Source organism: Drosophila grimshawi, unplaced genomic scaffold (genome assembly GCF_018153295.1).
Source record: "Drosophila grimshawi isolate 15287-2541.00 unplaced genomic scaffold, ASM1815329v1 contig_1367, whole genome shotgun sequence".
Classification (NCBI taxonomy): Eukaryota; Metazoa; Arthropoda; class Insecta; order Diptera; family Drosophilidae; genus Drosophila; species Drosophila grimshawi.
This window is the reverse complement of record NW_025062889.1, coordinates 7,220,024-7,233,251: the sequence shown is the minus strand read 5'-3', so window position 1 is coordinate 7,233,251 and position 13,228 is coordinate 7,220,024. Positions and strand designations below refer to the sequence as shown.

The 13,228-nt window shown below is 40.3% G+C and overlaps 2 protein-coding genes across 3 annotated transcripts in view; one reads left to right on the top strand and one right to left on the bottom strand.

The window, feature by feature from the left end:
- LOC6561214 (exostosin-1) overlaps nucleotides 1-13,228 on the top strand; it is a 64,658-nt gene that overhangs the window by 49,082 nt on the left and 2,348 nt on the right. The gene's annotated exons all lie outside the window — the stretch shown is intronic.
- Nucleotides 943-5,812, bottom strand: LOC6560593 (lamin-C). 2 transcript variants are annotated; one of them, XM_032734044.1, is made up of 4 exons: nucleotides 5,228-5,812; nucleotides 2,244-2,838; nucleotides 1,367-2,175; nucleotides 943-1,294 (listed from the first exon to the last, which is right to left on the bottom strand). In XM_032734044.1, exons 1-4 carry the CDS (start codon nucleotides 5,629-5,631, stop codon nucleotides 1,174-1,176), a joined length of 1,929 nt encoding a protein of 642 aa, XP_032589935.1. In that variant the 5' UTR covers nucleotides 5,632-5,812; the 3' UTR covers nucleotides 943-1,173. The 2 variants fall into 2 exon arrangements, with proteins under 2 accessions (XP_032589935.1, XP_001985993.1); XM_001985957.2 differs by having other exon boundaries at nucleotides 1,450-2,175.

Here is a 13,228-nt window from a genome sequence, read left to right as displayed (position 1 = left end):
AGAATTTCAAGAAATATTTAATTTTAAATTAAATTCAAATGCGCAACTTAATTGTGAGGGGCGAAAATATATTATTATTATGCAGATTTCCAGATTAAATTTAGTTTGATTGAATAGAGCTGTTGGGCAGCGACTGTACTTTAATTGATTACAAAATAGAAAAGAAGAAAAGTCGACCAGCTTGAGCTAAAAACGTAATTTTCTTCTTCTATTTTATATTGATATAATTTGTGCACGTTCGAATTAGTTGACAATCGACCAATATACGAGTATTTCATGGAATTTTGCTGTTTGGGCATTTGAGTCAGCTGCGCTCTCTAAAAACACACACACAAAAGCATTAACAGTTTATCAAGTGCAAATTCCGTTTTATTTGGCCTAAGCTTCTTGACCCAAATTCCTTTTCGCTTTTCGTACGGTGCAAGCCATCCTCGAATCCGTTTTTCTTTCGAGGTAGCTGCTTGTGGTAGTTAATTTCACCTGCTTACTGTCCATTTTCTTTGAACTACTACTACTGCAAGCGACGCGGTGTGGAGGGAGGAACGGGTGGAAGGGGGGGGAGGTAAATGCCGCGACAGCAGCCAAGCGGCGAAGACTTCTGTGCAAATCTTGGCAAGCGCGCGTTAAGCTGATTTTCTTTGGGGGCTCTGAGCGAAAAGTTTGCTGGGCAAACTTGGCCAACTGCTTGGCTGAGCCATTAATTGAATTTTGGACATGTCCAGGGCTCTTGGTGTTTTATTTGAATTAAGTTTCGTTCAATTCTTTTCGCTTCTTTTATATTTTTCAAACGTATTTTATTTTTATCAAATGCTTTTTTTTGCCATTTATAAATTATACAAAAAAATAATAATGTTTAAACAGTGTCTTAAGCATATATTGAACATATACATAGAGCCAGCCAATATTATGATTGTTGCTGTTGTAGATAGTTTCTTGTTGTTGTTGTTGTTGTACATTTATTAACTTGCAATTAAGTGTGATATGCATCAAAAGAGCACAATTTGATGTGTGAATGTGTATTGCACGTGTGAATTACGCTTTCAACTTCTAAACTAGAACATCTTTTTTTTGTGGTGAGTGCTTGAGTCTTCTCTGTGTGTGTGTGTGTGTGTGTGAGAGAGTGTTTGTGTATGTGTTGTGTGAGTCCTTAGAAGAGCAGCGAAAAGAGGCTTCTTACTCCAGCAGATCCAGCTCCGGAACCGAGGGTAAAACCGGTACTGGGTGTTCCACTGCTGCGATGCCGCGAGACATGACTGGAAACGTTATCACGGACACGGTCGTAGCTGGCAACATCCTGTAACACGAAAAAAAGAGTAAAAATAAGTTCAGTCACATTTGGGATGATTAAATTCATGGTATTGCGTACTGGTCGAGCACAAACTCGAGATGCTTGCAGTGCCGGCAGATGTCACAAGTGCCGCATGTGTTGTATATCGACAAGACTCTCACCTCTTTGTCGGCATTGGTCAGCACCGATCGCATTGAGTTTGCCACCGGCCATTTCTTCTTCATGACCAAATTTGTAGGTGGATCATGAGCGGTGCCCGCATCCACAGACCAAATGGTTGCTGTGGCACCACCCAGCACCTTTGAGCCGCGCGAGAACTTAAATGCGAGCTCCTCATCGCCGGCAATGCGTGTCAATTGCCAGCCAGTTAGATTGATCTCCTCGGTGCCCTTGTTGTGCAGCTTGATGAAACGTCCCTCGGTGTCTGCCTCGATGATCTCCAGTTCGCCCTTGGCGGCCGCATTCACCGAGTACTCCGACAGCGTCCGATCCTCGCTCTCATCGATCACGGTGCGACGACGTTTCACGGCACCCGAACCAGATATGCCGGGCGTGGCTGATCGGCGTCCGCTGGGCGTAACACGGCCAGAGCGGGAACCGCCACTGGCGCTCAAATGGGTGCCATTGCTGGAGATGCCCGAATCGGTGCCGGCGCCCCGAGACGGTGAGGTAATGTTCAGGCGACGCTCCTCGCCGCACAGCAGCTTGTCGTACGCAGCCAATTCCAGATCCAGCGACACCTTAATGTCCATCAGATCCTGGTACTCTTGCAGTTGCTGGGCCATCTCATCACGCATACGCTGCAGATCTGCCTCCAAGGAAGCAATATACTGATTATGACGCTGACGTTCCGCGTCCAACAGGTTCTCCAGCTCACGGATGCGTGCCTAGCAAGCAAAAAAAAGTCCAAGATTAGCGCGAGAAGTTGACAATTAGAACCGAGCGTGCTACTCACATTTAGAACAGCATTGGTGTTCTCCAGCTCCTGCACTTTGTTGTGCAGTCCATCGATCTTGGTGCGCATGAGACGCACCTCCTCCGTGGCATGCAACGAACCTTGAGCGGCACGAGCGGCAGCTGCCTTGAGATTCTGTATTTCATTGTCGTACAGGCTCTCGATCTCCTCGCGATTGACGCGCATTTGACCCTCGTACTGATCACGGAGCTCCTGCAGCGATTGCTGCAACTTTGCCTCATACTGTTTGGACAGACGGCCATCGATCTCACTGATCTCGATCTGGCGACGCGAACGCGTCTCTGTCAGCTCCTGTGAGTGCAAATTGTCCTTGAAGGCGAGCTCCTCGCGCAAACTCTGGTTCTGATTCTCCAGATCGACGCGCGCCAATGTCTCCGCCTCGAGCTGCTTGCGCAGATCCTCCAGCTGGCGACGCAATCGCTCATTCTCGACCGCCAGCTCCTTGGCCTGATCCTCGGCCCGCTTGCGATCGGTAAGTGCCTGATTATATTTGCCATTCACTTCGGTGTAACGAGATTCATAGAGGCGTGCATTGTTCTCAGCCACGGTGGCCTCTTTAGTTTTCTTGTCGAGTCTGTGAATGAAATTGGAATGTGTGTGGAATGTTGTTAATACGATTGCTTATCACTTGACATGTGCAACAAACTGTTGATGACGTCACGACTGATTCACACGCGATTCCAGATCGCTCGTTTCCTCTGTCTCTCTCTCTCTCTCTGTCACTCTCTCACTCTCTATGTGCCTCGCTCATTTAATATTTGCTTGATCTTATGCATTATTCATCGTTTATGGTTTTTTTTTCTTCTTTCTATTGCGTGGCTGCCTTGAAATCGTCAGATGCCATTAGCATAAATTAGCCTGGCTATTTTCTACCCATCTACATTCTTTGCCCATTCCCTCTCTCTTTCGCTCTCACGCATCTAATTTATGTTCCATGCGACTTCAAACGTTTTTTTTTTTTTGTTGGCTGTTTCTTTTCAGTTTGGCTAGAAACAAACTTGTTTATTTGCCTAAAAAAAATTCCACTAATCTATAAAAAAAATGTCGTTCTCCGCGACTCTCGTGGTTTGCACGTTTTTTGTTTTTGTGTGTTTGCTAAATTTAGCAACAATACAAAAAAAGTACAGTATTGATTTTATTTACAGTAAATAATTTAAATAAATATTTGCATTTGATTATTATGCTACTTCACTTTACATGTGCACGCAAGGTCGCCGCAATAAAAAATCAACTTGTTCTATAGTTTTTTATGGTCATTATGTATATATATATATACACAATTATATACAGTTAATTGCTCGAATTCAATGTTTTTTTCACCGTATTTTCCACAAATAAACAATAATTTGTTGAAGCTAATCAGCGACATAAAAATATAAATAGACGACAATCCCAAGGTTGTTCTCAGTGCTGTGGCATGCGTGTGAGTCCACTAAATATATACCCCCACCATTCCATTTCCCACCCTCCGCTTCTTCCATGACTGGGGCACATCAATTATAATGCTACCCAGCAACCTAATTTATGAAAGTGTATTGGTTGTTTTTTGTTTGTGTTTTTCTTATTGTTTGCCCTAAATTTTGACATCGAGCAAGTGGGTTAATTATCGATAGAACTTTTTGGGGTTGGTGGTAAAAATACAAAGTGTGAAAAGTGCGCCAAAACAAGTTCTCAGTTTATTCTTTGCTTGTGTGTATAATTAGATGTAAAGATTGCTACACTTTCAAAACATAAACATTTAATGATTTTTGTGGAAATTTCACAATGAATAAGTTTTCTAAAATGATCTATTTGCATAAGATTTAACACAATACAAATCTTTTTAGTTGAGTTTAAATTGACTTCTTTATGAAATGATCGGAGCTGTTGCTTTGGACTTGTCACAACGCCAACGCAACTCTTTTAATCTTCTAAACAAAAAAACAAATCAAAACCATCTGGTCATTGTGGCTAACAAGCGTTTGAGCTCTGGCCTAAAACACAAATAAATATGTAAATACAAACAAATAGAGCCCGCATACTCCCCGAAGTTGATTCCCTAAGCACAGTTAAACACCCAAAATAAATATTGCCCATGTTGATAAGAGTAGAGCTTAAATCCGAAATGCGCCACATTCTCAAATATTGTTGACATCATAGAGAAGAGAGAGGGTGCGTCCGCGACCCCCCCCCCCCCTCCCTCCCCCCAACTCCCATTTGTCCAACTCCAAAACTGGTAATACACTTTGTCGGCATTACAAACAGAAAATACACCCAAACAAGCAAAAACAAAGCGCTGCGTATTATGTTTGGTTTGAAATGACATCATATATAGTATATATAGTATATATAGTATATATACATCTACATATATATATATATATATATATATATATATATACATATACATGGAAGGTGTACCAAAAATATGTGTTCGCTTTTGTTTAATTACAACCTTGGAAGGGTTTCGGTTTCTGTTTAGGCATTACGTATACGACGCATATTTTGTGTCGTTTGCTTTGCCTTTTAACGCAAGAGCGCCTAAGACAGAGACAGAGAAAAAGAGAGAGAAACAGAGATATTGGGAGAGCGAGCGATTAAATCGTGGCAATTGTGTGAAATTGTTGAAAAATGTGCTCACAAGTTGTATATTTGCCGTCTTTGCCTGTTGTTGCTTGAATTGTTATTTCTGTTTCGTAAATTCAAAAAATAAACAAAAGCAAAGAGAGATGGATGGACAGTGTGTGCTAGAGCGAGAGAGAGATACAGAGAGAGAGAGAGAGACTGCCATGTGCGCTGCCGACTGCGGCATGACATCAGCCAGCACAAACTCGCGCTCTCTCTCTCTCTCTCTCTCTCGCTCTCTCATAGATATGACATCACTGCGAGTGCTGATAAGTCAGCTTTGACTTTTGGTTTGTTGTTGTTGTTTTTTTTTTGTTTGTTATTTTTTCCATTCTATTTTGCTTGTTGTTTGCTTTTACCTTTGCTTCAAATCATCATTCTCCTCCCACAAGCGCTTAATATCGATCTCGAGCTTGGCCTTATCCTTGGCCGTCTCATCGAGCAGTTTGCGTGCCGCTGCCAACTCCCGCTCGTAGACGGCCTTCACGTTGGATGTCTCCCGGTTGACGGTTTCTTGTGCCAAATGCAACTCCTGTGTGAGTCTGCCATTCTCGTTCTCCAAGTGTCGCATGCGATCGATGTAGCAGGCGAGACGATCATTCAGATGCTGCAACTCCTCCTTCTCCTGGATGCGGGTGGTGCGCGTGGGGCTAGTGGGGCTGGTGGCGCCACCCATTCGACCCGAGCTCGAGGCACCGCCAACGGGCGTCGATGTTGAGGCGCGTGAGACGCGTGTGTTTAAAGTAACGCGGCGTCCAGTCATTTTGTGTTTGTTTTTTACTTATTTATTTTATAATTGTTATTTTTAAATTGAGGAACGTTTTAAGTACACAAGTGCTTAAATATTTTCAGCTGTTTTGTTTTGTGTGTGTGTTTTTTTTTTTGAGGTATATCCAAGTCTACTGCGATACTGCGCGTCCGCTTGCTTTGACTGTTGAGAAATTACTGTAAGTTGCGGCTCGTTGGCCGTTCGCACGAAAGCCTCGCACACGTCATCATCATCGACGAAATTAGTAGTCGCCGTCTCAGTCGACGTCTCAGTTGGCGTCTCAGTCGGCAGCCATATAGAAACAACAACAATAATAATAACTTGCAAGTTTCACACGGAGCGCGCTTGGCTCGCTCGCTCACCCTCACTGTCTCTCTTTCTCTCACTCTTTCTCTCAACGGTCATGGATAACTCGCTCACATGCTCAAATGGTGGCTACGCTCTGCCAACGTTCACTGCTGTTGCTTTGGTAAGGCATTTATTTGCTGCTGCTTTCTTTTTCGTTCTTGTTGTTGTTTGTGTTTGAACTGCTAAGAACGCCGCTGCTATTGTATTAGTTGCGCAGCTGAGCGAGAGCCACAAATAGAAAACACAAAGTAAATTCAACGAAATCAATGCCAGAGCACAAAATATTTATACATGTGAATGTATGCATGCTTGTAAACATGTGTGGAAGCATCTACGAGTATGTATGCATGTGTGCATATGAAAGTTTTCGATTTAGAGATTGGGTTAATGTACGCACTCCAGTAAGTTGAGCATAGAACAAAATGCAAATTGATTTCAATGGCGGAAAGTAAAAGACTGCTGAAAATTGCTCAAAGATAAGAGTCGATCGGAAAATAGATGTGCTTAATATAATCAATTATTTCTTTACTTTGTATCTTGAGAATTTACTTTTTCTACTTCTCTACATACTAAAGACAATTTGTACTGTATTTTAAGTTGTTCTTACTCTTTTTACTGTATATTTATTTTAATGCACATTCCTCGTATACATATAGCCCGACTTCTCTCTCTCTCTCTCTCTCTCTCTCTGTCTGTCATTCAACTCGATTATTGACTTCAGTTCAATTAGGCACACAATTTATGAAATAGTCAGTCAACATTGCCCATCCCCCACCCACTCGGGTGGGCGTTCGATGCTCAATGTCAACTTGTCATAAATGAAATATTTATTGACATGCTGGCTGACTGGTCGCAGTTTTTGGTTAGGGCTGCCAACCTGCTGCGACCTGCTTCGTATTCCTAGGGGATGCCACGGCAATAACAATAAATAATCAGCACAACAACAGCACCAATAACAATAACACCAACAACAATTATTCCACACTCTGAGCGAATGCTCTCTCGCTCTCTCTCACTCTCTGTGCAATTTCTTTTTTTCAGGCATATCTGTTGTTTTAGCGGCCGCAAATATTTTTATAGCCGGCAACAAATTTTTTTTTGCACACACAATCTTCACACGCACACTTGCATGCAAACATATACAGCATATGCATAGTTGTAGAACGGAGCATAGAGAATAGAAAATTGAGAATAGTGCATGCCGCCTCTCTGTCTCTCTCTCACACACACACACACACACCCTCTTGGCATTTACAATTTGACATTGCTTTTGCAGAGCACATAGTTCTCTCTCTTTATTGTTGATGGCCAATGGTTAAAGCCAATGCCAGCTGTTACTTCGAGTGCAGTAGAAGGGCTTATCAGTTACGTGCACGCCCGTGACGTCATCAACTTAAAGCCAGTGCAAAAGCAGCTGACCTTAAAATTTAAAATATGACGCAGACCTCGTCGTCAACAAATATTGTATGCTTCGTCGCTGTGTCGCTTCTCTCGCTCGCTCGCTCGCTGGCTTGGTCGCACATATGGCTCTTCAATGTGACGTCATCATATTATTTATAATTATTGCGTCGCCGTTGAGCACATTGGGCAATATTAACATATATTTATGCTACGTCTTGCCGAATTATAATTCTGTTCGAGTGTGCTTCAAATGCTGGTACAGTTCAGCTAATTAGGTTTAATTAACGCTAAGCAAAACCGGTAGAATTATTGTTGTTTTCTTTGCCTTTCGTTAATGCTTTTTTGTTTATTTTACTTTGTGCTTATCATTTGTCCACAACTTTTGCTGGTGTCATTCTTCCAAGCATTTTCCAGCATTTTTTTTTTGTTTGTGACGACTCGCGACGTCAAATTTGTCGTTTAGCTTGATTAATTGATTACATTAAGGTCATAAATTGATAAGAATTTTGTTACATTTTTTACACCTCTTCATTTGATATAAGACGAACTTGCTCTCAAGTCGGCTGAACATTAACAAAAGTGTTCGTGAAAATATCGATACTAAACAGAATTCAAAATTATAACGATTTGAGTATCCAGCAGAATAAAAGTTCAATTTTCATAACGTACAAGGCCTAAACAGGCCTTGGAATACTAAAAACTCGTTTGTTAAAAATAAAAAGAGCAATAAAAATATGCAATTAAAATTATACAAATACGAGTATTTTGGGCTAGCATCAATATCAAATTCGATCTAAATATATTAACCAAAAAATCATAGAGAACGTGAATTCTAACAATTATTCTACAGATTCTTATGTTATTAAATCCAATAATAATATTTATGAATGTTATTTATTCATCACAAAGTAAATAAGATATTTTACTTTGATTTGAATTTAGTTCATAAATTGTAATTCAATAAGGTGTTTAACAAGTTTTCTGGTAGCCCAAGGCACAAACAGTTTGCTCTTTTAACACAAGCAGAATTATGAAATCATATTTCGTACAGTTTTCCAAATATTTATGCATAAATTTGTATCCGTTGTCCATTGTTGCGCAGCTGATGATTTATGTATATTGACTTTCCCATCTGACTGCCTATCAATGGCCAATAAATACTGTACTAACAAACAAATTTCAGGCAGACGCTTCGACCCTAATGCTCTCAGCTCTCAGTTTGTTAGCTTCTCGCTCAAAACTTGTTTGTCGTTGCCTTTAAGCGAATTTGTCAAAGCAGCTTCAATAACTTCAGCTCTTTGTTGTTGTTGTTCTTGTTGTTGGAGTTGTTATTGTTGCTGTTGACGTTTGCCAAGCACAACTTTGGTCCAACAATAATGACATCATCGTGAGCTTAAAGTTTTGAAGTCATGGCAAATGACGTTTTCGCTCGACATAAGCCAGATCGAAGCGAATGGCTGCGAAATATGGCGAAAACAAAATGTGTATTCAACAAAAAAAAAAAAAAAACTTTCAACATAAAGTAAATTTAAACTGCAAATTGTTAGCTATCGAAAAAAATAATCCAATACCCATTTACACATCGTTATGCAGATGAAGCTGTACCAGTTTTCTGTCCAGTGTCTCTTGATTAACAGTGCGTTCAAATCGATAAATATTTGCACAAAACTTCTAAACATAAAAAACATGAAACAAAAATGATTCGCTTTTTTCGGCATGACGAGCATGGAATACACTTTACTCACAATTTACTCTTCTAACAGTCATCATAAAAACAACAAATAAATTATGTTCCTATTCAATACAATAAAAAACATAATAATTCAGACTTGGAACAACAATTTCGATGTCAGCTTTTCTCTTATATGTTTTTCATTAAAATGTTTCACACCCCGTGACAAAGCTTAATAACCCTCTGTAAAGGTATTTAAAGCAATAAATAATATAAAAACGAATTGTGTTTCAAAAGCGTTTGCAAATTCCGTTTGTAATATTTTTGCGGGCATGTTTCTGTCACATGCTAAAAACCGCAGTGCAAATAAATAGTAAACAAGTTAGTTATAAATTAATAATTAAAAGTCGACTATAAAATGCACTTTAATTAAAACAATATTAAAAAATCACATAATGAAAAAGACAATCATAGTTATAAGAGAACACAGAGTTCTCTTTATACCTAAACATATTTATATACACTCTTGAGCCTCCATTCAGATTACGCATCTTAACAGATAGTTATGACAGTTCTCAATTTAACTTCCACTTTATTTAAGCAGAGTACAAAGTACGCCAGTGAAACCCATTTGATTTGTGTTAATATTGTATGCAGAATTTTTCACGCTCGTAAATTACATGGAAATTTTTGTGCATTCGGCAGCAACAAACATTTGAAATTATTTACCATTTCTATTTATTCAGTTTGTTATTTAATTTTTTAATTAAAACAGTGCGAGTGCTGTACGAGCGAGTTCTAGCACTCAACATTATTTACGGGCCACTTGTTGTTGGGCTGTGCAAATACACATTGACTAAAGGACAGCTTATTACGTATACGCTATGTTGTCGGCATTAAGTTTATACTTTATACAGCAGCGACTTGGTCGTTTGTTAATTTTAAACCAAAGTCGCTGCGAGTTTTATGCAGTTTTGCCCTTGTTTCTTGCCACTGCAACTTGCATCGGCAGCTGGCAAAAGTTGACAAGCATTTACATACAATTTTCCTCTTCGTACTTCAAGCTGCCCTTAGCTTAAGTTAATTTCGTGTCTGTCTTGAGCAGAAATATTCTTGTTACTGGATTTCTCTCTGTGTGTGTGTGTGTGTGTGTGTGTGTGTGTATGTTTGTGTAGGACAGCATGAAATGACAGCATCAAGCGGGACAACATTAGCAAGTTGTGCAACTTCAGCTGAATTTCGTTGGTTGGTTGCTTGTTTTGGTGTCGTTGACTGCAACTTTTGCCAACTGCAACTGCAACTGCAAATTTTATGTGTGTGCTGCTTGCTGCTAGCTGCTTGCTGCTGGTTGCTGGTTGCTGGCTGCTTGCACATTTTATGTATGCAGCTGTCGACGCTTTGAACTTTTGCGCCCCAGAAACTATGCTGCAAAACATCAGTAAATACGCTCTTTTTGTGCTTGCTTATGCGAAATTCAAATGCAAACGTGAATTTGAATGCGATTTCCGCTTATGCGTGCCACTTAAAGCGAGCAGATTTCACAAGCACGCAAACAATTGTGTCGAGCATAAAAAAAAAATGCTTGAAATCTTTTCACTCCTATCAGCTTTAATACATTTTGCGATTCTTTAGAAACAAAACTTAACATTTACTTTTATTTTATCAAAGCTTGTCAGAGTGTAAGATTAGCGGGCAATGTGAAGTTTGTCGGTTACAAATCGCAAACGAGTAAAGTTGAGAGCACTAAATATTTAAAAGGCAAATTAACAAACAGGAAACTACTTGCCACACACACACACACAAACACTTATACCATGCCACATACTCCACATAGTTGAGCTGCATCAAGCTTAAATTTCAGCAAATTATTTGATTTTCATCAGAAGCAGCAGTTGCAAATGGCCAAAACGTAAAATGTTAAATCGCAAAGGCAACTTTGTTTGGGCCAAAGAGCTTCTGCAATGTATGCAATTAATTTGAGTAAATTTCCTTTTAGTGCTGCGTGCCTGCACAGTAATTTGTGTAGCCTGCTTTTAGGCTGGCTCGAAAATGGCATTCGCCTTGACTTGGCTAAGGGGGGAAGGCTGAGCTGATGTTGGAAATACAGCTACTCTAAGCCAGAGAGATAAGCATGTGTATCTGTATCTGTATCCATGTCAGAGTCACAAGCATTTGCATAAGCAGTTGGCACGCCCACGCCTACGTCCACGCCCAAAAATGCACTCACCTGTTTTATTTGCACACATTATGCGCTCTATTGAGTTTTTGCGCCCAGTCTCAACTCGGCTGTAGCTTTTACCATATTTTCCACTCACTCGCTGTTTTCTAGCTGGCAAGCTGGCTAAATCAGGCCGTCGGAGTAAATGGCACTTGCCAGTTGGCCAAACTGTCGTTCAGTTGCTTAAGTCGCTTAAAAATAAAAACAGGGAAAAAGTGGAATCCAACTTGCTGCCACTTAAGCAAACGTGGTCAAGTTGTAGCTGTTGTAGCCGGGTCTCATTACACAGGTAGCGGAAAACTACGCAAACGGAAAATGCGTCTTAAAAATGGAACTCGGCGAACTTCAAGTCAATTAAAGCACTTTGTTAGCCAATTAAAATGGCAATGCCAAATATTTGCTTGGGCCTCTCCTGACCTGGACTAAACCTGCGCATATATGCACCTTGCATAATTGAATCATAGACAAAACGAGTGGAGTAGAGTCGAGAAGAGACGAGAAGAGACGAGACGAGAGTTGGGTGCAGTCGCTCGGTCTTTGCTGACTCCTCGCTTGTTCTCAATTATGCAGCAACGTCAACAGCAGCAGCAACAAGATTGACTTAATTATGTCAGCCACCCACATTCATACACACACACACACACACACACACACATACTCATACACACACTCATACACACACTCGACTTGAAAAGGTAAATAAACACGCGCCTCGCATGCTCTTAGACGCCCCTCTGCGCTCTGCGTTGATTATGCGAAGCAGCGGGAAATAACTTAAATAAAATAGAGAACCCAAACAAAAAAAAACTATAAAATAGTGAAGAAATTATAATTACAAAATAAAGCAGGCCCTTGAGAAGCTGTCGGAGCAGCAAGTCAGACAGTCGCTAGATGAGACTGCCTCATGGCATAATAAACAGAGTCCCATGAACGATGACAGAAAGTCCACTAAATCTCCAACAGTTGTGAACGGAAGACATCTGTTTCCACAACTAATATGTGCTATACATTTAATTAAATTGTTTGCCAACATAGTTGACATTGTCTTTATTGCATTTAGAGGATTATAAGATGTATTTAAACAAGGATGCAACGATTTTCTTCATAACATAAGCTCACAAGCCAAAGGCCGAGTCAAAGCTGAAAAGATGCATAATAAAATTCGAACATAAAATAATAATTGAAATGAATGCAGAGTTCCTTAATTATATAGGCTTATATAAATACAGTCCGCATTTATGTATGCTTTATCTCTACCGTGCAGTTGATATTTCTATTGCGCCTCCAACTCTCAACCCAGCATTTAAATGCAATTGTTCTTCAGTTGAATTGTTTTATCCACACACAAAAGAGCGTGCCAGATGAAGACCCGATGAGTTGAGCCCACGCCAACAGCAGCAGCAGCAGCCGCATCAGCCGCATCAGCCGCATTTCCAGCTGCATTTCCTGCGCCTGCTCCTGCTCCTGTGCCTGCTCCTGCTACTGCCCCCTCTGCCACTGCTATCTTCATGGGGCACACGTCGCACTCGTAACTTGCTTTTAGTCCAACAATTATAATGACAGTTTCCCAAGCTAAACAACCTGTGCACTTTTCGCAAAAAGATCTACTTCATCGAAAATCAAAATGTCATTTTTGAGCAAGTTTTTTTTAACAATTTCAATTTTCAAAATAAGCCCAAAACTGTTGAAACTGAAATTTTCAATCCTACTTTCACTCTTGGTAAATTAATGCTAAAAACTTTTGTCGACAGTTTTTAATTAAATCTTATCTGTCAGGCTAATGCTTCAAAGTGCTGTTAGTTTTTATCAAAAATCTTGGCTTTATTTTTTTGGATGCCAATAAAGTACATTTTGTTTTTCTACAGTGCAGTGTATAAGGATTTGGCAACTCTCTCGTTCTTTGCCACGCTCACTCCCTGTCTCGCTGTCTCTCTCTCTCTCTGTCTCTGTCT